Here is a 25,768-nt window from a genome sequence, read left to right as displayed (position 1 = left end):
GTATATACACTTTATGTAGAATTAAGAAGCTAACCAACAGAAAAATCTCATACAGAAAGAGTTGTAGGAGGTTGCATTTAGGAGATGGGACTGAGTTTTGGGCCCATTTATTTGGTTGGCTGTTGCTTCTCATTCTAAGCTCTCTGTAGTATTTTTATTTTTTTAAACCATGCTTCTTATTACCTTCATTAAAAAGAGAAAGAAGGGGTAGAGTGCATTGTGGGAAATCCATGTGGATCACTTTTGCATAGTATCCTATCATGTGTATACATATCAGCTTATTAATCCATTATTAATGTGAATTTATATTCTAGTTTTTTTGCTAACATAAATGATATTTTTATGAATATTCTTGCTTAAAGGCAAAGTTTCTTAGATATAGAATTGCTGAGTGAAAGTAAATGCATATTTTAACTTTTAGTACATACTGCCTAGTTTCTTATTAGCACAGTTCCTTAAATATACTTCCACTATTTTGTACAAGAGTTAGTTTCCCATTGCTGTCTCCAGCCCTTGGCATTGTGGATCATTTAATCTTTGCTTATTTCTCATTGAAGTTTTTATATTTTTATATTGCTAGGCAAAGTCAAATATCTGTTTTTATGATTTAGCAATTTTTTGTTATTTTACTCCTGATATTCTCTCGTTACTATTGCCCCCTAATTAGTGTTGGATATCATCATCTCATCTTCCTTCAAAATATTTATGGATTGGTCATAAAAAGCTCTGGGTATTATATGTTATACTTGAACTCTGTCCTCTTTTGCCTAAAACAAGTTTAAAGTTGTAGCTGAGTTTATCTTTCTTGTTATATTTTATGGCCTGGTATCATTGCTTAGAAAATCATTCTCCATTCCAACATTGTAGTATTATATGTTTTCATCTTGTTTATTTTATTACTGACACTATTTCTCATTCTTTCCTATGAATATTTTCCTTTCTAAGCTTTTAAAGTAATAATGAATTTAAGAAAAATTTTGTCATTGCAATTTTAGATATTTGCATAGATCAAGCAAAACTAGAAGAGTTTGAAGAGAAAGCATCAGAACTTCACGAGAAAGTAAGTAACTTGGACTAACTTTGTAAGACTTTGTGGGGGCACTTGTAGCTATGCTCCTGCCTTAGGAACTCTGCATGTTTTTCCCACTTCCTTCCTTTCCTCCTTCAGGTATTTGCACAAATGCTTTCCTCAGAGGAGGACTTCCTGGACCATTATATTTAAACATTTAAAACTCTGCACTCCCAACTCCGACCCTCCCTGTGCTTCTCTTCTTGTTTGTTTTTCTATTGTTGTATTTATCACTACCTGACATGTTCCATCATTTATGTATCAGGGGTGTTTTGTCTCTTTCTCCCTCTGGAGTAAACTTTATGAGAGATTTTTGTTTGCTTTATTCACTATCCTGGCATCCAGAATACTCCCTGGCCTGAGAACTAAAATGATTTTTGAATAAGTGTACAAATAAGTGATAACAATGTATAGAGTCAAAATTTTAAGACTGGAGTATTTCTGAAGACATAATTTAGGTCTTTAAGATTGAAATTATATCTAAAAATTTGAAGAGAAATTTTAACTTCCTTTTTGTTTCGATTAAAGTTATTTCATTAGACCAAGTGAAATCATATAGAATTGTCATTTTCGTAGATCAAAAGTATTGGATGTTAGTTTCATTTATTTCAGTCCAGTAGTATTGCTGGCAATCCAGCCATTCCTCCCTTTTCTTTGAGGTAGTGTTTTGTTTTTATCTCTGCCTAGCATGTATATGTTAGACTTGTTCTCTGTTTATTACATTTTATTTTTAAATTTTGTTATTTTTTGTTGTTGGAGTCTTCACATTTTAACTATTCACTCTGACTTGAGTTCTTAGTCGTGGTTCACGTTGGAGGAATTGTGGTAATTATTGCTACCACCACCTCAGTGAATGTGTCCTAAAGGAACATTTACTCTATTTTAGGCACCACGCCAGAGACTCTGTGTTTTTGATGTGTCAGGCCCTAAATGTGTCTGAGATAATTGTATATTTTTTGTGAATTTTTTCCTTTTTGGCTGAGCCAACGGCATGTGGAAGTTCCCAGGAGCCAGGGATTGAACCACCTGGGAACCCAAGCCGCAGCCACCCAAGCCGCAGCAGTGAAAACACTGGATCCTTAACCTATTCAGCCACATTGGAACTCTTTTATAAACTTTTAAGGTAAAATATAACTTGCAAATGATAGACTCTTTCCTAAGTTATTAGCAACTTATAAAAAACTTTGATAAGTGTCCTAAGGAGTCTTAGGTTTCTTAGTGGGAAGTTATCTCTCAGGGCCTTGGATAATGATATCAGCTATGGATATGATATCATCATTGCTCCCAGATGACTTAGTGTAGTGGGGGAAACAAATTAATAGACCATTTGTATTAAGTGTCATAAGTGTTCCAGTTGATAGATGTTTATATCATAGGGTTAACTCCCATCCCACTGACTTTGTAACCAGGCTAAGTTCTTTGTCTCATTGTGGGGAATTAGTACCAAACTTTCAAGAACTTGATTTGAATGCATCCTAAGTAGTTTTTGCTTTTATAGTCATTTTTTGATATACAGTATTCGTATATGAGTGGTGTTAAACCTGGTAACTTCCTCAACACATTGTTTTAAAATTGTAAGTTTTACTTGTAAATAGAAGGAAGACCTTGTTCAAGGTTAGTTGTCTCCTTTTAGTCTGCAGTTATGTCTTAGGTATACTCAGAAAATATTGTTTGCTCCATAAAAGATTTCTATTGCCATACCATTTTGTATATATCAGCAAGAATTTTTTCTGATAGCTTTATAAGGACACATGTAAATACTTTGCTTTAGGCAGGAAGCTATCATGGTTGCTAGACACATTTTTTATTTTGGTGCATAAATTTGAAAAATGAAGACCAGAAATGTCAGAAAGTACATAGAGAATATTGAGTTATCAACCTTCTTGTACAGATGCACTAATACATTTACCCTAGGGAATGAAATTAAGCAGAGCCTCAACCTTAACTGTGTTACTTGACATTTTTGCGTGTAATTTTGTAAGCGTAATATTGCCCTACTAACTCTTTGTGGAGAAGAAGGCCATCATAGCAGTTTTTATAAAGTACGTCTTTAATGGGGATTCATTTTATCCCTAAGGCTACTGTGATTTGACTGTAGATATTATAAAAATGCTAAAGCAAAGTTTATATTTCATCTGATCATTTTATAGGGGAGGATGTAGAAATTTATCTCTTTGGTAAATAATACAGGTCCTTTCAGTATGCTCAAGTTAATAAGTTTTCTTCAAATGTACTAATTATGACTCTGGTTGTTTTGATAGTTTTAGTTTTGTTCCTATGAATAGTTCTTTTTCTTCCTAAATCTTATTCTAAGGTCTGTAAGATGGTATAGTGTACATATCCATATTGTGAAAAAGACATCTTCATTTTTACTCTCATAAGAACTTAGTTTTTTATTTCTTGCTGAATGGCAGTTAACACTGACCAAGCAGTCAGAAAGGAGACTGGGGAAAATGACTTCTCACAGATTTTCGAGGCTGGGAGACTCAGGAAATTTATTATTTGATATTGATGTGGTTATTCAACATATAGAGGAAGGTTTGACAGGAATTAGCTTATCACTTCACTCAACAAGTGCGTATGCAGTTAATTACAAGTATTAAGCTTTGGAAAGGTGATGAATAAAATAGACAAGGTTCTCACTATAAAAGACCTTCCAGGTTGGTGGGTGTTATTAAGGTGTGTGATTTTATATTATAGTGTGATAACTACTGTGGTAGGAAAACCATATGTGGTGTGTAAGCCCATACACAGGATCTTGGGGGCCCGGGAAGACTCCCAAAGAGGTAGTAGCTAATGTGAGCCCTGATGGATCAGTGTGAGACAACAAGCTGAGATGTCCAAGGATGAGGCATCTATAAATGAATTTGCTGTAAGTATCTCAAGTTTAACATACTCAAAACTGAATTCATCCTTCTTATCCCTAAAAATGCCATTCTCTCTAATCTAATACTGTGTTGCCCGCTTGCAAAGCAACAGAACAGAAAATTCATTTTAGATCTATTCTTTTCACTCATTTCCTTCATCCAGTCAGACACTAATTTTTTGGATTCTGTTTGACATTGTGTGTGTGTGTGTGTGTGTGTGTGTGTGTGTTTCTTATCCTGTTTTCTACTTTCATTCAGGCAGGGCTTCAGTTTTCTCTTGGATAACTGCAGTGGCTCTAAACTTATATCTGTGCCTCTAATATTTATTTTTCAGTCCCTTGTCCACACCGCTGCTGGTTAGGTTTTCCAAAGTGCAAATTTCATCATGTTATTTTCTTATTATAAATGCTCTTAATAGCTCACTACAGTTTTTAGGAAAAAGAAAATAGCTTTTTGGCCAGGTGCAAGATTTCATTCAGTAGTTTCAGTCCTGTGTATGTGTCTCTAGATTTATCCTCTGCCATTTGTTATCCTAGTTCCCTTTGTGCCCCTTACAAGGGCTGGCTTGTCATTCATGTGCATACTGTGCTAGTCACTCTGTTTGAAATGCAGGCTACACTTCTCAGCTCACTAAGTTCTTCAAACCTGAGGTGAAGCATCATTCCTCCAGGAATGATTCACATGCTCCAGTCCTTTCACTTTTGATTGCAGGTAGATTTCATAGATTGTGGGTAGTTAGTTTGCTTTGACTTTGCCACCATACACTAAGCTTACTAAATGCAGTGATCATATTCTTTTAAACTCTCTTTCCCTAGTCCCTGCCACTCTGAGAGACTTGTAATAAGTGTGCTATAGATATTTACTGAATAAAGGGAAAGAAGTGGTATGAGACCAGATAGCAGGGGGTTCTTAGGTTAATGAGTGTGGCTTGAAGCCACTAAAAAAGTTTAAGAGGCAAAGGAGTTGTTGTTATCTGAGCTATCTTTTAAAGTGATATTAAAAAAAAAGTTCTAATAAAATAAAATATTGGCTTTGAAAATACTAGAATGCTTTCTTAGTCTTGAAAAATGTTCATTAAGTCAGAAATATGTTTATAGAATGAGTTGCAGTCTGGAATTCACATATGAGGCTGAGCTTATGATAAAGATTTGGAAATCATCAGTGTATGGAGACCCTAACCCTAATCCCAGTTCTTGTTTGACTATTTAAAGACTCAAAGGCTACATTTGTGAAGTACTTGCATTTTTAAAAATGATTATTTTTCATTTTTCAAAAAGGGAATCAAATACTTGTTCTTAATTATAAGACAGTACTCTAAGTTCACCTCTGCTAGTAGAGGTTTTCAATATTGATGATGGCAAGGTGAAGCTATTTGAATGCAGGATTGTGACTTGTGATGAGTGACTCTATCAATTAAAAAACTCATTGGATTCACTAAATTTTACTGTTTGCCTTCCTCCCACCGTGTTGCACTAGGGACTTTAAAAGATTAACCTATCATTAATCTCCCAAAGATTATATGTAAGACTGACTTTATTCTCTTAAAGAGTAAAGAAGGTTAGAACTTTGTTGAAGGTTAGAGCCTATATCAGGGTCCTTAAATCTCATAATTTTTTTTTTTTGTCTTTTATTTATTTATTTTTTTTGCTATTTCTTGGGCCGCTCCCACGGCATATGGAGGTTCCCAGGCTAGGGGTCGAATCTGAGCTGTAGCCACCGGCCTATGCCAGAGCCACAGCAACGCGGGATCCGAGCCGCGTCTGCAACCTACACCACAGCTCACGGCAATGCCGGATCGTTAACCCACTGAGCAAGGGCAGGGACCGAACCCGCAACTCATGGTTCCTAGTCGAATTCGTTAACCACTGCGCCACGACGGGAACTCCTCATAATGTTGTTGTAAGAAAAAGTAATCAATGCATTTACAGAGTTATTTGTTAACAAACAAAATATCAAAATGGCACTTTTTAAAGTCACACTGATAAATTCAGACAAGTTTCAAGTATAAGTTTTTGCAGGTAGGGGACAGGTAATTCAGTACAGTGCTTTGCTCTCTATTATCTTTCATGAAATTGCAGTGATATTTAGGAACTTTTAAGAAAAATGCCAGGGTTCCAGATAACTATGGGCTCAGTATGTTCTGCTGAGAGGAGAAGGTCACAGACTCCATTTCTGACTTTGTCTCCTTTGCAAATGAAATGATTTTGTTGGGACCTGGAAGGACCTATAGAAAAGCTGTGGGTGACTTAGCAAAAACCTACCACTCCTTTCATGAAAGTTTATGTTTTACCAACAGATCATTAGAGTCCTATTTCTATATGAACAATAGAGCTTTTTATTTCCATCTTTCTTTCTCAGAGCTTTTTTTTTTTTTTTTTTTTGCCTTTTCAGTTTGAAAAAGAGTTTACGGACCACCAAGAAACTCAGGCTCAGTTGCAGAAAAAAGAGGCAAAGATTAACGAGCTTCAAGCAGAGTTACAAGCTTTTAAAGCGCAGGTAAAATACCATCTACCTGGAGTGAGTTTGGGTATTGAAAGCTCACCAGGGGAACAAAGGTCATGTTATATCTTAGCATCAAAATGTCTAAACTTTAATTTCCCTTGTATGTTTTCGTATTATTGTTTACATGTATTTCCATTCTGCTGTGTTTATTTTAAAAAATTATTTTTCCCCCTTTTTTCCATTTACGTTTTTAAGAGTGTCTAAACTTTTGCTAATCTGCTTCCTCATGTTTCATCTGAGTTTTGTTCCTGATGTCACTGTTCTCTGGGTAATTAAGCATTAAGGGTAAGAAAGTCTTTCATTCTCAGATTTTTCATTCACCACTGATCTTTATCCCGCACAGAAAATTATTTCTCAAGCTGTTTATTTTTCAAAATCTTCAGCCTATGGGAACCTTGCAGTGAAAGATAACCTCTAGCTGAATGAGAACATTTTCTGATAATTTTTCAATTTCTAAAAGTAAACAGATTTAAAACATGACAAAAAGAAAATCTGGATTATGAAGCAGATAGCTCACATATACTCTCTACACATAAAACAGGTAGCAAGAAATACATCATCTGCATATTTTCAATGGACGGAAGTAAGGAAGTAGTATATTCGTAGCTAAATTTCTTCATGTAGATTTACAGATAGGATGAGCATTTTACAGAGCATAAGCATAGTTTTGCTATGTTCCTTTCATCCTAATTTATGGTTATGTTGAAATAGTCTTAAGTATACTTTTTCCTATATTATTTGCAGTTTTGTTTTCTTTTAAATATTTAGTGTCTAGTTTTGTTGCAGAGACTGTCTAAAGATACCCTAAAAGCTGTCTGCTGGTGTTCAATATTAGAAAAAAAAAATTAGACTCTATCTATAAGAAAATTCTCAATGATCATCTTTCTTAATGCTGCAAGAGAAAGTATCATAATGTATTGAAAATTTTCATCTTTCTTACATGGCTCCTTGTCTCTCAATTTCTTTGTGTTTTTTATACTTCAGATTGAATTGTAGACAATGACTGGAATATTTATGGCAAGTTTTTCCTGATCTGGGCTAATAATAAATGTAGACTTTCTTCTGTTTTTAATGTTTCCTAATTCAAAGATTGCTTAATATCTACTCCAAAAAATTTCAGTTTATGGAAAACTTGATATCATTGGATATGTTGTGGCTACATATGCTGATCTCAGATGTCCATTTCAAGCCTTTATACATAATCTATTTCCCATAATTGTGTAATAAAACTTTTAAATGATTTATTAATACATACATATAACTCAGAGCTGAAGTTAGTAATTTCAGAAAAATAATCATGTAACAAAAAGATTTTTATTAACACAAGTCACAACTATGTTACTATTCCATGGAAACATAGGGACAGACATGCCCAGTGGACACATTTGGCTGTTTTTTTTCTCCTAACAGTACCTCGCCTCTGTGATATTAGATTCCGTTGAACAATTTTTTTTTCCCATTTTTGGTCACTCTCTGTGACTTGTGATTCATGACTGTGTGCTTGCCTTTTTTCTTTAATTCCTTTTTCCTACACATGTTTCTTCAATGACTGTAATTTGCCAGTCACTGCTTTAAATGCTAGGGAAAAGGAGTGAGTTATTTGGACATAGTCATTTCCCTCATGGAATTTATAATTTACCTAACAGACAAATGCTAATGATTCCTTAAATAATTATGTAGGGGTCAATAAGAGCTATCAGGGAGATAGACAAAATGAGTGGTTGGCTAAGGCTTTGCAGAGGAAGGCGCAAGTTAGCTAAGACAGGAAGGGCCGGTAGGAGATGGCCAGTAGATGAAGGGGGTAGGGCCAGGTGAAGGCAGAGGGAGCAGAAAGTACAAAGAGGTAAAATTGGTATAGGTTGCCGTATACATGGAACTGTATGAAAGTCAATTGAATGACCAGGTTACAGGGACCAGACCCTGACATGTTCTTGCAGGTCCTATTAAAAAATCTTAGATTTTTTTTTCCCCCCAAGGGCAAAGGTGTGATGTGGCAATATTATTAACATCCTTTTTTCTTGATGTTATTTATTTATTTATTTATTTTACTTGGCACTTAAATGCAGGTGTCCTGTAGAATTGTATATGTAAACCTTTCCTCATTCTACATACTCTGGGGGAATTTATCTGCACCCATGGCTTCTTCAACTGTCTCATAGAGACTGTTGACTTTAAGATCTTCTAGACCCTTATCAGCATTTCCCTCCTGGACGTCTCCACCTGGATGGCCATACTACCTCAAAATGGGGAGTAATATTTCTGACAATTACATTTTTATGGAAACAAAATCTTTAATAATATTCTTAAATTGGGGAAAAGAATCTTTGGAATTTTGTTTTTAGGTTAAACCACATGACATCACGGAGATTTAGTTGTTTTGGGTTTAAAATGATACCTTGTTTTGAGAAAAGTGTACCCTAACATGTTTCGCAGAGGGTTCTTTGTTACATTCCTTATTTTTCTTTTTCCCACCAGTTTGGTGCCTTGCCACCTGGTACCCCTTTACTTCCTTCAAAAGAAGATGGAAGCAGCCACTCAGCACTCCCTCCTCCTCCTGCACTGTCCTCTTGCGGAGGGGTGCCACCTCCACCCCCACCTCCACCCCCTCCACTTCCAGGAATGCCCTTGCCATTTGGTGGGGGTCCTGTGCCCCCACCACCTCCCCTAGGACTTCTCAGTGGACGAACCTCTCCTCCCCCACCAACCCTGCCTTTTGGGTTAAAACCAAAGAAGGAATTTAAACCGGAAACCAGCATGAGAAGATTGAATTGGTTAAAGGTAAAAGGAATAAACAAAGAAATAATTCTGTTACCTAGATTAAAACTTTAATTTGTATTTACATGTATGTAATTCCCAAAGGGAACCTTACTCTAAATGACACTAAGTAGGCATTATTTTAAATAAAAGTGTTGAAGTCAAAGCCCTTTGCTATTGACTAAATCTTTCTGGTTTATAAATTGGGTGGGAGTCAGTGTTAGTTGTTACACTGGGACTTGATTTGTAATTAAATTGGTAATTAACTGCATGATGGTAAACTCCATATTATGAAGTGTTTTTCAAAGGTACAAAAAAGGTAGTATTCTTAGGAAGTTTTTTATGCTTTTAGTTATTGGGAAAATATTACTAGGTATCAGAAGTGGATATATAGCTGGGACACAGGAATTTTGAATCTGTGGAAAGATAGTTTCATGGTCACGTAAACTTGAGTGTTAACTGAAGACTAGGAGAAGTACAATTGAAAAAGAAACTATTTCATTCAGCTTCAAACCCCCAACTATTTGAGAGTGGAACCTTTTTTTCCCTCTCATAAAACCAAAGCTTCCTGAAGAACTTATATTTCATTAAACATACTTTGGAAAAAAAAATCTTATAGAAATGATTTAATAAATACCTACTGGCAGCTCTGAGTGTGTCCATGGTGATTGGGCTGGGGGCAGGTGAAACACCCACCTGTTTATGAATCAGTCTTCTCTCTGACTGCAGATCAGACCTCAGGAAATGACTGAAGACTGTTTCTGGGTAAAAGCAAATGAAAATAAGTATGAAAATGTGGATTTGCTTTGTAAACTTGAGAATATATTTTGTTGTCAACCCAAAGGTAAGTTTAATACCTTGATTATTTGTAACTTTTAGTACTTTAATATTGTAACTTTTTATATGCTTAACTCTAGAAAGTATTATTTGTGTCCTATATATATATATTTTTTACTTTACTAATGGACAAATGAGTAATCCAGTGAAATATTACAAAAGTTAATTTTGTTACGTAGAATATCAAATGGGTCCTTTTAAAAGTGCAAATGATTAACATACAGCTTAAAATTTTTTTTTCTGTATAATACCTTGGATATTTTCAGAGAAAATTTTGGTTTGAGAGTTCCCTTTAGTCAATGAGAAACAGAAAACCAGAAACAAAATGTGAGCCTTCTTCTAGTCAGAACTTTCCCACTCTTTAATGTTACAGTGACTATCACATAGTTATTATGACTCACATGGGATAGAAATATCAAATTTATAGGGTATCTTGAAACATAGTGGGAAATAGAGTCTATGAGTAGATTGTATGGTCCTTTCATTAAAAGCAGTGGAATCCATTTTCCACAGCTATTACAGATAGCTTTCACCTGTGCAATGAGATTTTTCTTTTTTAAATAATTATATTTAGGAATTACTCTTGTCTGAAATTTGATTTTTAAAATTACCCTTATCTGCAATTTGATCCAATGTCATGGGACTACCACTTATGTTTCAAGGCTGATATCAGCATGTACTGCTCAGTTCATTTTTAAGCAACACTTATATTTTAGGTCTGTACTTCAAAACACTTATCATTTCCTTTTAATTTTGAGATAGTTACCATTTTTACCATAGACTTAAGCCACTTACATCCCTGGGCTTATCAAACACAGAGACAGCTCGTGGGGAGAGATTGTACTGGATGGAGATGGGAAGGCTTGGTGTGGACAGAAGAATTGACTTCTTAAAGTGCCCACTGTGTACTAGGCATCATGCTAGATGCTTTATGTACCTGATTTAACTTGATCATCACAGCAACCGAGGGATGTTGGCAGATACCAAAAAAAATGATTTGCATTCCTTTGAAATGCTTTCTAAAATATGTAATTGTATGTTAGAAATTCTAAAAGGTAATTGTCAATTAAGGTAGCTTTCTAGAATTTTCGGCAAGTCCAAAGCCTTAATCACACATTTTTTGTGCAGCATTGGTTGACCAAAATAGTAAAATGATATATTTGATCTTTGAAAACCAGGGGCATTTTCTCAACAAGCCTGCCCTAGGAAAACTTGTGAAGTAAAGCGGATCTTAATTTTTACCTTTTGATTATGGAGAATCAAAATTTTGAATAAGATTAGTGCACTCTTCAGGCAATCAAGGAAAATGTATGGCAGTTAAAATGTGTATTTACATGTAAAACACTTCAGAAATTCAGATTTTGTAATCTGGAATTGATTAGTTTTCCCTTTGCTTTTCTAGTAGGTGGAAATGGGGGTACCTAAAAGCTATTTAAGTAATACTGCCTTCCAGCTTCTCTCTCTTTTTTTCCCCTCTTTACTCTGATTACTTTCTTAATTAATGAGGCTCAAAAGGGAAACTTGTTAGCATGTCTTTAATTTAGCTGTAGTGTTAGCCCTAAATGAAATAATTGGACCTTTAAAAATTTTTTTAAGTCATCTAACTTTAGCCTTGTGATTTAAGGTTGAAAAAAAAAATTGATGTATTTGCTCAATCTAATACTAATTTTAAAGGTTAAGGTGAGGAAATGATGATCCTTTTCTGAATATTCCATGTTTCAGTGCCTCGCTGCCTCTGTGTATGAGTTCCTGCTGTCCTCTGGTCTCTCTTTGGTTAGACTGAGAGGCTGACAGAGGCCTACAACTTCTTTTCTCTCAGCTCAAATATTGCCTCTTTTTTTTTTTTTTTTTCCTTTGTTTGTTTTTAGGGCCACACCCATGGCATATGGAGGTTCCCAGGCTAGGGGCTGAATCAGAGCTACAGCTACCAGCCTACAACCACAGCCACAGCAACTTGGGATTCAAGCCGTGCCTGTGACCTGCACCACAGCTCACGGCAACTCCAGATCCTTAGAACACTGAGCGAGGTCAAGGATCAAACCCACATCCTCGTGGATCCTAGTTGGGTTTGTTAACTGCTGAGCCACGAAGGGAACTCCCAAATATTGCCTCTTTTTTTTCCTGTGACATTAGATAATATTTCCATGATCAACAGGAAGATGGGGAAGCTGTGGGTTGTTACACTGGGCAAGGCCAGTATTTCACAATGCAATGGGAGGTGAGCTGTGAAGGTGACTTTTTTTTGGTCTGGATTTTAAGGAATAATTCCTAGAAAGCATTATTCGAGAAAGCTTAAGTATGCTTTTCAGCATTAGTAGTATTTTATTAGAAAAAGCCATCCATTGCTGCTTTCAGAAAGACAGGACTTTGTGTAGATATTTTATAGGAAATATCAGAAAGGAAGGCAAGAAAAAGGTGCCTGGAAAACTTAGGCAAGAAGAAGGGCTGGTGTATAGCTTGCTCCTTGTCTCTTTATTCATGATAGGACTGCTAATATTTGCCTGTTCCCTGTGACACCAAAGGTTACTTTGAATCAATTTTGTCATTTCTGCAGAATTCAAAATTAAACCTATTATTCACTGTTGGGTGCCAGGTGGAAATAGAGTTGCTCTGCAATCTTGCAGGCAGGAGAGATAGAGGCTAGGGCTGCTGGTTGATTGTCCTCTTGGCTTGCATCATGATTTGGCAGGGAAGAACAAAGGATTCAGATTACCAAAGAATTGAGGGTTTTTGGAGAAATGGTGTATCTTTTTTTTTTTTTTTAATTATTGTTATTTTTTATTGTTGTCCTTCTTTGAACTGAGAACCAGGCTCTTTCTCTGATTACAAAGGTAAATGTTCCATTCCAGGCATTATAAATGGTTGATGTCAATCTCTGTGCTTCCTAATAAGCATTTGAAATTGGTAGAAAGGGCAGGGTGGGGGATGGGGAGAAGGAGCAAAATCCACGAAATCCAGTCATTTAAAATAAACCTAAAGATTTCTCTCATGTTCTTTACTTTTTGTCACTAAATGTGGCTTTTTAATCTTACACTGCTTAGGTTTATGAGGCATTTAAGTTAAGATGATTGGGTTTCAGAGATCTCATAGCCTGAGAGTCAGAAAAGTAAGAGGAACTAATAATCCCTATTTGAGAACCTATCAGCCTTGAGACGGGTCTTCTTTAATGAGACTTTGTTTAATCTTTACCACATTTCTGTTGAGGTTTTTCTTCTGCTCTGCTGATTGTAAAATAGTTCTGCAATACCACCCTGTTCCACCCACTCATGGATGTAACAAGATGTTCTTGGGAAAAGAATTGGGCATTTCCTCAACTCATGTTGCCCTTTTTTTATATATATTTTTTCCAGTTAGATTTCACTTATTTTGCTTTTTAAACTGATCTCCCTGTGACCTTTATAACATTGCTGTAATGGGGAGGTGTCTTGTATCTATTTAAATTTTTATTTTTTTAGTCATTTTTTAAATTTTTAAAAATTTTATATAGGTATAGTTGATATACAATATATTAATTTCTACCTGTATAACAAGGTAATTCAGTTATATATATATCCATTCTTTTTCAGATCCTTTTCCCTTACAGGTTATCACAGAATACTGAATAGAGTTCTCTGTGGTATAGAGCAGGTCCCCATTGACCATCCATTCTATAGATAATAGTGTGCATATGCCAATCTCAAACCCTCAATCCATCCTTCCTCCACACCTGTCCCATTTGGAAACTATAAGGTTGTTTTTGAATCTGTGGGTCTGTTTCTGTTTTGTAAATAAGTTCATATGTATCATTTTTTTTTAGATTCCAATATAAGTGATATCACATGATATTTGTCTTTATCTGACTTATTTGGTATGAGAATCTCCAGCTTCAGTCATGTCTTAAGGAATATGTGAACCCCACTCTAAATTATTTCCTATGAAATCAACATTTCTTTCCTGATTCAGCTGTATCATTTTCTCTTTTGTACCTGATTTCCCTATTAGGTGTCTCACTTTGGGTTCGTTGCTTTTCTCCTTGCTTAGATGTATTGAGATACATCTAAACTTTCCATAGTTTAGATTCTATTGAAAATAACATGTTGGCATATATTGGCATTTTTTCCCAATCATCTTTTTTTTTTTTTTTTTCCTTCTTTCATTCTTTTTTTCTTCCATTTCTCCCACTTTTTCTTTTTCCCCATTTGGCTACCACTGTTCAAGTCAGTAAGTATTTGCCAGGGACTCTTGTCTGCGAGGCCTTGTGTTTGCCATTGAGGACACTATGTTGAGGGGGCAGATGTGGCCACTGTGGCCACTGTGAACCACAGTCAAGTTCCCAGGTGATGTGTAAGGAGCGGAGTAGGACAGCCAGTGCTGATCTGGATTCTAGGAAAATCTGCCATGTTTCACTGTCTTTGGCTTCTGTTATGACTTAACAAGGTCATAAAGGAGCATTGTTTATATGTCTCTCAGCAATTTAATCACAATATTCATAAATTGAACATTTGGTATCATCAAAATAATGCTAATGACCTGTGTATTTTTTACCAGACTGGAAGCATCTGTTGGTTAATTTTTACAGGCTGTTGGAAAGTGGATTAAAGCATACTAAGAGATTATTGGTGTTGGATTTATCAACTAAAATTAATATTAACTACTTTCATTATTCACAAACTGTTAATTTAATTGGGATTAAAAGACCTCTGACAGTATATGAATAGTCTAATTCACTTAGACTGATTTATTATGAAAATATGATTCCACAATTGTTAGCTTTCTGAAGTAATCACATTTTATAACAGGTGTATCATATTTGCCAGATAGGGCCAATAAACTGGTTTATAAATAATTTTGTAGCTGAACAGTTATGGCATATGGAAACAGTTAATGGATTATGTACTTAAAAACAAATCAGGCTTAGATTTCTGACATCATAGTTCTGTGGACAAAGTATTGAGGTAGCAAGTGAAAAACCATGGATTATCCAGGGACTTGGCTGTGTTCAGGATGTTACTTTGTATTTGAAACACAATTTATTCCTCTGTATGAACAAAAGTGTGTGAAAATTCCTGAACTACTTCAGATGCCTACATTAAGATGAACAATTAATTTATAACAGAGAAATATGTGTTTGGGGAGCATGTTAATGTAAAAAACATAGCATATCTTCACCATCTTAAATGTTTCTTTAAAAGGCATTTGACAAACACTAATTTGGAGGGATTGGGGAGGAAGTCAGTAGATAATTAAATATTTCTCTAGGGATTTATTTCGGTTCTTGTCTGTGGCTGAATCTCAAAAGAGCTAAAGACTCTGCCATGGCAGAGTGAGTTAAGAATGCAACTGCAGCGGCTCAGGTAGCCATAGAAGTCCAGGTTTGATCCCTGGCCCATTGCGGTGGGTTAAAGGATCCGGTATTACCACAGCTGTGGCCTGGGAACTTCCATATGTTGTGGATCCTGCCATAAAATTAAAAAAAAAAAAAGAACTAAAGACTTAAGGAAATTATGAGATAGGTCAGGGATGTCTTGCTTGTTTCACAGAGAGTATCTTATTGTTACCAATTATATTGTATTCTCTGTTGTGTTATAAAAAAAACACCTAAATTTTTTCTGAAAGCTTTAGAGAAATAAAGCCTAAAGAGAGAGGGTAAAGAAAGGGGTCATTTAGGTTGGAGCCACAGGCAACTTTCAGGTCCACAAAATGCTTTAGTTACATGCTTAGTTTCCCAGCATATCTTTGGCATGGTGTGATAGAAGTTTTAAAGGTCCCTATAAATAGGCATAATTTTTTTATATTGTACCAATGCTTTAAACAGAAAAGAAGGAGGCTTGAATGTGTGTGTATTATATTGGAGGACATGTGCTCAGAAACAGGGCTTTTTTTCCCCTCTTTTCTCTTTTTCTTCTTCCATTGGAAAAAGGAATAGTATTAGGGCACTGGATTCGACTAGAGTCACTTGCTGGTGGTAGATTGGGGAATGCTTCCTCTCATCCATATTACAAGTAGTTCATCTTGGTATTTTCATTCTAGGCCAGTTTTCAGTGGTGTGCCTATAGCTATCAAACCATAACAACATTGTGAGATCATTACATTCCATTGTCATTGCTTAGGATTTTTTCTCTTAGGATTTCCTTTCCATTTCCTGCATTTCTGTCTTCTTCCTCATTGACCCCAGCATCTCCTGTCACCCTCAGATAACTCATAGTGCACTCCATTGCCTTGTCTGCAGTGTGTTCTGTCATTCAGGATGCCTACTCAGAACTAGTGCACAGCATTATTCCCCTGAAAATTTAAATGAGGCTCATCCTTTTGAATGCACTCATTTAATCTTTTTTTTTTTTTTTTTTTAAGGGCCTTACTCTCTGCATATGGAAGTCCCCAGGCTAGGGGTCAAATAGGAACTACAGCTGCCAGCCTACACCACAGCCACAGCAACTTGGAATCTGAGCTGTGTCTGTGACCCACAATACAGCTCATGGCAACGCCAGATCCTTAACCCACTGAGCGAGGCCAGGGATTGAACCTGCATCCTCATGAATACTAGTCAGATTTGTTTCCTCTGCACCACAACAGGAACTCCTTCATTTAATCTTAAAATAATATATATTTGTCTTTTCTGTCTTAGAGCTGCACCTGTGGCATATGGAATTTCCCAGGCTAGGGGTCGAATCAGAGCTGTTGCCACCAGACTACACCACAGCCACAGCAATGCCAGATCCGAGTTGTGTCTGCAACCTATACCATAGTTCACAGCAATGCCGGATCCTTAACCCATTGAGCAAGGCCAGGATCAAACCTTCAACCTCATGCTTCCTAGTCAGATTCGTTTCCACTGCGCCATGACGGTAACTCCTTAAATAATATTTTTTAAATCTGGCCATTCACTCCCTCTCTTTTCCACTTCTTCCTGCCTGGATGCTCACCTCCATACACACTACTTGTCAGGCTTGGGAGAGAATCTTGTGGAGTTAGCATTGTGACCAGATCCATCCCTAGAGCATAGGAAGAGAGGGGGGGTCATGGTAGGAGAGTTGAAAGGAGATAGGAGTTTCTTGCTGCATTCCATGTAATTTTTTATCCTTGAATTTCATAAGTTAGATCTGGAGGTGATTATATATTCATGCCTCTAGGTAAGCTGGGTGGGTTTTTTGTTTTTGTCCCTTAAGGTTAGATCACTCAGGCCTATGCTGTCACACCTTGAACAAGTTCTGTATTTAACACAAGCTTTCATGGATGTCATGGCACCTGAGGAGAAGGCCAAGTTAGAGACCTTCACTTACCACAGCTCTTGCTCATCTGTGCATGGCTGTGTCTTAAAGGAATGAATATGTCAAAATCAGATACACTCTACTCAGGAGTTCCTAACTTGGGGTATATGGCCTTGGGTAAGAAAAAAAAAAGGCAAGAAAAAGAGTATAACATCATCACTTTCACTAACCTTTAATTGAAATTTGCCTTTTCTTTCAATTATCAATTCAACCAACCTGCAGCAGTACCTATGCCATTTCTAAGTGTAAGGTTCATATCTATTTTCATATCACATGAGAATTGTTTCAGGTATATTAAAATACCTTTGAAATGGGAGTTTCTATTGTGGCTCAGCGGTAATGCATCCGACTAGTATCCATGAGGATGTGGGTTCGATCCCTGGCCCCGCTAAGTGGGTTAAGGATCTGGCATTACTGTGAGCTGTGGTGTAGGTTACAGATGTATCCTGGATCCTGCATTGCTGTGGTTGTGGCACAGGCCAGCAGCTGCAGCGCCGATTTGACCCTTAGCCTGGAAACTTCCATATGCCACCCATGCCGCCCTAAAAGGCAAAAAAAAAAAAAGAATTATGGAAACTCATTAGTACTCCAGAATTAGTTATTAGACCTGCAACTAGACATTGCTATTTAGGACATTAATAGAGAAGCATATTTTTTTAGTTGACTCCCTCAGGAAGCAGAAGCAGAGATATTGGAATTAGGAAGGAAGGGGAAGCGAATACATGTAAAAGATAAAAGGTGTGGTGAGTGGGACTGGGCAGGAAGAACCTGGGACTCTGATGCAAATCTGACCTCTCAGCTAACCAGCTGGATGGAGCACTGGAGCACAGAATGCCTGTCAGAGTCTTCCCAGGAGGGTCCTGATAGCAATAGCCAGGCCCTGGTACTCTTGCCATGCTAAGTCACTGGCTGGGGCTCCCAGGAAGAGCATGGCCTGTCAAGTAGGCGAGCTTCTTTGTAACTGAGTAGGAAATTCTTTCTTCAAGGGAGATCTGAGCAGTACTTATCTATGGTTGCCATATATACGTATGTGACTAGTCAAAAACTGGTGTTTAGTACATTTTAATAACTGCAGTTGACAACAATTTGTTTCCTTTGAAATCGTACGTATTTTATTTTATGCATTTGAAAATCAACCCAAGAAGTGGTCCACTTCTCCAGTTGTCGATGGGTCCATGGTTAAAAGGTTACCAACTCTGCTGTAGGCTGTGGAGCTGGAAGTGAGGGTAGAGTCAGGGACCTGGTCTCAACTGCTGCCTACTCCCTTGTATATGCTTTTTGCGTTTTGTTTATTTTGTAATTCAAGGGGCCATTGTATTATTTGTAAAGAGATATTTTATCCAACTTAGGATAATTTTTTTATGGTGGTTCTAACATCTGGTCATCCAGTTTTTAATCTACATTAATAGACTATAATGCATTTGTCAATAAAAGCATATATCAGATGTGGAAAAATATAAAATGTACTCCCTAATTAGACAAAAATAAAACAGTATTAATAATGTGATTTTTTTTTTTTTTTTTTTTTTTGGTTGCGTCTGTGGCATGCAAAAGTTCCCTGTTGGGGGTTGGGGGATCAAACCCATGCCAATGCTTAACCTGCTGAGCCATAAGGGAACTCCTATAATTTTTTTCTTTTAGCGGTTATGTTCACTTCATTTATATCATTTTATTTGCTCCCCATGAAGGACCCCAGGCAAATGTTATATACATTTTATATATATGAAAAAGTTGTGCTCTCCAAGTGAAGTTTAGCTAAAAGGAGCCGCCACTCTGAATGGAATACAGATCTGAGTCTAAAGCCATTGCTCCTTCTGCTATGCCGTGCTGCTGCTCTGATTAAAAGAAATCCTATTATGTTTTATTTAAAGTGTTCTTCTTTGATTTAAAATAATTTTCCTCTCATCTCCTGCCACCTTACCACTGCCCCACAGCAGTTCATCCTCATCCCACAATTTATATTAAAGGCTTTAAAAACTTGCTGTTTTTTATTAAGACCATCTTTCATCATCCTGTACCTCTCTTTACTTCTGTAAGTATTTGAGCTGTAAATACTAACATCATGCTGTGGCGAGTATAGGAGAAGTGAGGGACGATGGAGTCCACCTACAAGTGTGTGACCCCGGCCATCACAGCTGTAGTTCTTTCCTCTGCAAAATGGAGAGAAGAGCCAGCTCACAGGGTTATTGTGAGGATTATATAATGAATATTTTAAAGCATCTTTTAATGCTTGGTTCATTGTAGTTATTCAGGAGATATTAACTGAATTTAAGTCTTGAGAATGCATCCTCATTTTTACTTGTAAAGTTTTGGTGTATCATCTCGGAACCTTCCAGAACAGTAACAAGTTAAATGACCTCCCATCAGCTTGACCCCTTCCATATGAAACTTTCTAAACCATGAAACTGCTATGTTAATGGACCTATGTTAATAGCCACCTATGATGACTTCTGTAACATTGGCCTCTACAGCTTATTTCTTTCATTTTTGTATATGTCTTAAGTGTCAAATGCTTTATTACATTTCTGCAGAGAAGGATCTGTTGAATAAGGAATAAATGGGGGAGTTCCATCGTGGCTTAGCAGAAATGAATCTGACTAATATCCATGAGGATGCAGGTTCAATCCCTGGCCTTGTTCAGTGGGTTAAGGATCTGGTGTTACCTTGAGCTGTGGTGTAGGTTGCAGATGTGGCTCAGATCTGGCGTTGCTGTGGCTGTGGCGTAGGCTGGTGGCTAGTTTCAGTTTCACCTGTAGCCTGGGAACCTCCATATGCCACAAGTGTGGCCCCAAAAAGACAGGGGGTGGGGGGAGAGGAATAAATGTGAAGACCTGTTTGGGTTTTTATTTTCCCTCCTTTTTTTTTTTTTTTAAAGTTTTTCCATGATTTTTTTCTTTCAGTTATTAATGGAGCTGGTGCCCAACAATGTGTAAATCTGGGGAACTTTAAAAACTGAAAATTTAACTTTGGCTTTCTTGGTATGACTCTGTTTTAGAGCATTGGGCTGATGTCTCCAGGGTGGTTTTGGAAAGCTTTTTCAGTTCTTTATAAAACCTTAACGGATCTTGTTAATCTCATTATTTTTGACAGTTATTTACAGTTTCAGTGATTAGCAAGGATGGTGTGGATGGTTTAATGCCATTGTGGAACCAGGGTGCATTAAGGTGTGGGGAACTTTTAGTTGATAGGCAACTAAGTAGAGTTTATGGTCTAGATTCCCCCCAGGGTTTGCAGGAGTAATGATAACTGTTAATTTTCTTGTTTCATAGCATACTAGCAGAAGGGTCAAAGGCATGATAATTTCTAAAATTACATTATTTTTTCTTCTCCAGCTCTGTGGTGTAAGCTAAAGAAATTATTTAGGTGAATGTACACACTTGTATTACATCCATAAGGTTTAGCCTAATTCTTATTTCCTAAACTGGTGATGAATTCAGGAAATAGATAAAGAGATGTCTATTTCTACTTTAACTGAAAATGGGTATTGGTATTTCTGTTTCTCTGATATATGTCTAGTAAAAAAGAGGAGGCAAAACTATTGAAGTGAAAAGTATTTATCTCAGAATGACTTACAGCCCTCAAATCTAAGATTGGAAGATGAACCTGGAAATGTACATATGGCATTAGCATATATAAATCTGTCTTTTCTGGTGAATCCACAGGAAAGTTTGCCTGCAGGAAACAGTACTCATTTAAAAGTGATTTAAAAGAGGAGTCTGGTGCCTGGTGGTCCTAAAGTTGGAAAATTCAGTATTCTGTTCCAGCATAGTTTAGCTGGCGAAGGTTTGGGGGGGAATCCTGATGCTCACAGATGAGCCTGTGTATTAGTTTTTTATTACCACTTTAACAATACTCCAAATTTAGCAACTTAACACCAATTTATCACCTTACACTTCTGTAGGTTAGACGTCCAGTGTGGGAGTCATTGGGCTGAAATCAAGCCAACATCCTGCAGGCACTCAGGGAGTATCTGTTCCTTCCCTTCTCCAGCTTCCAGAAGTTTCCCACCTTCCTCAATTTGTGGCCTCCTTTCTTCCTCGAATCTTCAAAAGAAGCAGCAGTGAGCTGAGTCTCTTTCACCTGATTTCCTTGAGTACATGTTTCTCAGACTCTGGTCTAAGTCAGGAAGGTTCCGAAAAGACTTCTGAAATTAAATTGGGCCCATATGAATAATCAGGAAGATTCTCCTAATTCTAGGGTCTTTTACCTTTACCACGTTGGCAAAGTTCCCTTTTCCACAGAAGGTCAATTCACAGATCCCAAGGATTAGGGGCATGGACATGTTTGACAGAGGAGGACGGGCACTAGGATAACTGGGTGCCGTAGATTATAACATTTCACAAAGTACTTGGCCCTGTTGATTCCACTTATTAAAATTATGTCAGTCTCCTTTAGCCCTGTGTTTGCTTCATAGGAATGCTGTTTAAGTGTCCTGGGGTCTTTTGACTTAACTGTTTAAATCATTTGTTCTGTTCATTAAATGTTTATTGAGATTTGGATCTTTACTAATCACATTAACGTATGTTTTTGCTTCCAGAGTTAAGTGTCTTTCAGGAAAAATCCTTGTAACATGTCTTTCTAAGTGCTAGGAATGGTTTTTCCTCTTTATTGAAATATACTGTAGTAAATTAATGTGTAACAGGTATTATAGCTTACTATATATTTTCCAGTTTGTAATATATACTATTAATTTATTTTTTTCTAAGATATTATTAAATTTTGTACATACATTTTTACTTAAAATTTTTTTTAAAGCCAGAAGAACCCTTTAAAAACCTTGGGTAAAGAACTACTGGCATTAAAAACAAATTGGTTCTTGACTCTCACTTGCTACTATTTAAGGAGGACAGACTGGTTCTAATATACACAAAGAAATTTATTATATTTTATATATTCTAAACTTTTAGGAGATGAATGTTTCTATGTTGTCTATTAAACAACTTAATTCCTTCACCCTAAAGTTTAGTTATATTTTAAAGGACAGATTGTTACTCTTGTTTTACACTGTTTTACAACATTTTTATCTGAATAATATTTATATAATAGGGACTTTGGGAAGAGGGGCCTTTCTCTGGTACAAATATTACTTAGACCTAATAAACATCTCCAAATGGATATGAACATATAAATTCATTATAGCCTGGAAAATATATGTTATTATAACTGTATATTTCACTGGATAATTTAAAATATAATATATAAAAAGTTTGTTTTAATTGGAAAAATTTCTTCACTGAGGGAAATCATATTTATCAAAAGATCTAATACAACGACATTTCACACAAAATAAGCAATTTATTTTAATTTAATTGTTCATCCTTAGTTTTTTGCCCATCTGCTCTTTTGTCATCATATTCCCTTAGACTAGTTTCTCCTGAAGCAAGGCTCATCTCCCTTCTTTAATCTTCTTTTCTTTTTCAATTAGAGAACCAATTATTTTTCAGGGTTTCACAGGTCACAGTGGGACAATTTGGCGCTTTTGCTCCTGTTCGTGTCAGATTCAGCCGAGAGGAGTTGAAATAGCCATGGGATAATTGTGTTTTAAAATGAGGGACATTTGTCCTTAGAATTTCTATGTTTTTCTATTTAAAAACTATCTTTTTTTCTCAATAATATTTAAAAAATCTTATCAAGATTTATTTAGCTTCATTAAAAACCTTATCTATCTATGTAATGGTGAATATGAGCTTTTAAAATTAACCAGTAATTTGGATTTCCATTAAACTTTAGCAGATTTGGCTGTATTTTCAATATCAATAGCAAGGGAAACAGCGGTTTGTGTCAGTTTCTCTGTGTTAACAGTACTTTTGTAATAGAATTTACTGTATATGTATATATATATGTATATACACACTATGTATATCTCTGAAGGAATATTGTTCCATAAACCAGACAGTCCAAAAATGACAAATCAGTAAATTACAGTTTTTTTTTTTTTTAACCACCTTTTTTCTTTTTTCCTCAGCACAATTGTTGAGTGCAGAGAATACAACAGACATGATGGTCCCATGCCCGCTTTTGTATCTCTGAGATGTACTTTATCAAAAGAACTAATTCCATCAATGTGTTCTTGATGACCTACATAACCTACAACATCAGTAAATCAAAATTTCTCATTATTCTTGATTATACTAGGGTTGTAAGAAGGCCAGAACAGCTAGTGGAAGCAAAAAAAAAAAAAAAAAAAATGAGAGGAAGGAACTGACTTATGCAGTACAAAGGGAAAGGAGTGCTTGCTCAGCTCCTAAGCACACCCAGCCCTCACATCATGAGAGTTAGGCCTTTGTCCATGTTAGTGTGAGAGGCTGAGGCTCACAGTTAAAAATCTACCCCTCCAGGTCGCATCATTAGGAAGGAGTTGAAAGTCAAGGATTTACGTCTTGACTTCATGCCTTGTGTTCCTTCCTCTCTCTCCTGTGGGGACGCTGGAGAAAAGGAAGGAAGGAAAGGCATAGAGTATAGTGGAGGGCGCCCTGGTGGAAGTCCATATGCATTGGCACGAAAATGACCTTGTGATTAGCTCTGTGACTAACAGTACAGCACAATGACATCTTCTGTTTTGGTCCTTTAAACTTTAGAAACCATGAAAGCTATTTCACTCATCATACACTTTCTTTAAATCTTTTTTTCATATTGTTTTCTAGTACTCTTTCTAAGACAAGTAGTACAAACTGTCTTCAGATTTATCTCCCTATAAATATTACATTTATCATCTCCTGTGTGTGTACACATTCTAAAGAGAAAGAATTTCCCAGTCTGGCATTTGTAGCCTTCTGTATTCAGGTCCAACTTGTGTTTCTAGCTATATATTCCTTGCTATTTTTCTGCCCTACACACCATACTCCAGTAATTTTGGTCTACTTTTCCACTAAATTTGGCCATGCATTTCATTGCCTCTCTGTGCGTCCTCATCCCTTATGCTGAGTGTTTTAATTTGCAGTCCTTACCCATTCTTTTATCCTAGGAAAGTTCCCCATGGGAGTCACTGCTGCCTTGCTGACAATATGTCACTCACCAGGTTAGCATTAAAGAGCCTGCCTGGCCTCCACCCTTTGTGCAGCTGTCTCTCCCACCTTCCCAGAGACCAGCCTGTTCTTTCCATGCTGGGAGAGTGCCGCAGCTCTGAAAACCTTTCTTTCCCCTCTTTCTCTGCTGTCTCACTTCCTCTGCTACTACCTTCCCCTCATTCTTCCACATCAGCCATACTGGAGAGCCTCTGTGACACACCTCAGACATGCCAGGCGACTCCTGCGTTGGGCTCTTTCCTGCCTGGAGCACTCTTTTTTCTTTGACCATGCCCACAACATGTGGAAGTTCTGGGGCCAAGGATTAAACCTGCACCAGAGCAGTGCAACACCAGATCCTTAACCTGCTGAGCCATCAGGGAACTCCGTGGAGTATTGTTATTCCAGGCTTCTGCTTGAGTAAGTCCCTTACATCCTCCAACTCTTGACTCACATGTTCTCAATGAGGCTCCTGAACTTACTTCCCTGGTTAGCACTGCCACACTTCTCCATGTGTTCTCCCAGACTCTTCAACTCAGTTCTCCCTACTTTGTTTTTCTTTTTTTTCAAATACCATTTATCACCTTCTTTTTTTCTTTTATCTTTTATTTATGTGTATATTTTTTTCTACTGTACAGCATGGTGACTCAGTTATACTTATATATACATTCTTTTTTTCTCATATTACATGTTCCATCATAAATGACTAGACAAGAGTTTCCAGTGCTACACAGCAGGATCCCATTACTAATCCATCCTGAAGGCAACATTCTGCATCTGTTTACCCCAAGCTCCCAGTCCCTGCCATACCCTCTGCTTCCCTCTTGGCAACCACAACTCTGTTCTTCAAGTCCATGATTTTCTTTTCTGTGTAAAGTTTCCTTTGTGCCGTATGTTAGACTCCAGATATAAATGATATCATATGGTATTTGATATGATACCATATCTGACTTACTTCATTCTGACTTAGTTCATTCAGGGTGAGAGTCTCTAGTTCCATCCATGTTGCTGCAGATGGCATTATTTCATTCTTTTTTTATGGCTGAGTAGTATTGCATACCACATCTTCCTAATCCAGTCATCTGTCAGTGGACATTTGGGTTGATTCCATGTTTTGGCTATTGTGAATAGTGCTGCAATGAACACGCAGGTGCATGTGTCTTTTTTAATGGGAGTTTTGTCTGCATATGTGCCAAGAGTGGGATTGCTCGGAGAAAAGGGAACCCTCCTGCTCTGTTGGTGGGAATGTAAGCTGGTACAACCACTATGGAGGTACCTTAGAAAACTATACATAGAACTACCATATCACCTTCTAACATACTGCTTATTACTTATTTGGTAGGTGTACATTTGCCTTTTTTTCTCTCTGCCCAGATTGGAATTTAAAGTCTTTAAGAGAGGGATCTTTGTTTCATTTACTGGTGTAGCTCAAACACCTGGTGGTGCATAGTGGGCACCAAGTTCATGTTGGCTGAAATGAATGGTTTT

General features: G+C 36.8%; 1 protein-coding gene across 2 annotated transcripts in view; it reads left to right on the top strand.

Moving 5' to 3' along the window:
* Window positions 1-25,768, top strand: part of DIAPH3 (diaphanous related formin 3) — a 502,120-nt gene that overhangs the window by 182,521 nt on the left and 293,831 nt on the right. For both annotated transcript variants that reach the window (XM_021065648.1, XM_021065649.1), the window contains 4 exons: window positions 996-1,060; window positions 6,328-6,432; window positions 8,914-9,216; window positions 9,922-10,036. In XM_021065648.1, coding sequence (XP_020921307.1) covers window positions 996-1,060; window positions 6,328-6,432; window positions 8,914-9,216; window positions 9,922-10,036 — 588 coding nt within the window. The remainder of the gene's footprint in view (window positions 1-995; window positions 1,061-6,327; window positions 6,433-8,913; window positions 9,217-9,921; window positions 10,037-25,768) is intronic.

The sequence above is a fragment of the Sus scrofa genome, chromosome 11 (assembly GCF_000003025.6).
Source record: "Sus scrofa isolate TJ Tabasco breed Duroc chromosome 11, Sscrofa11.1, whole genome shotgun sequence".
NCBI lineage: Eukaryota > Metazoa > Chordata > Mammalia > Artiodactyla > Suidae > Sus > Sus scrofa.
The sequence above is the reverse complement of the archived record's forward strand: the minus strand, read 5'-3'. Positions and strand labels throughout refer to the sequence as shown.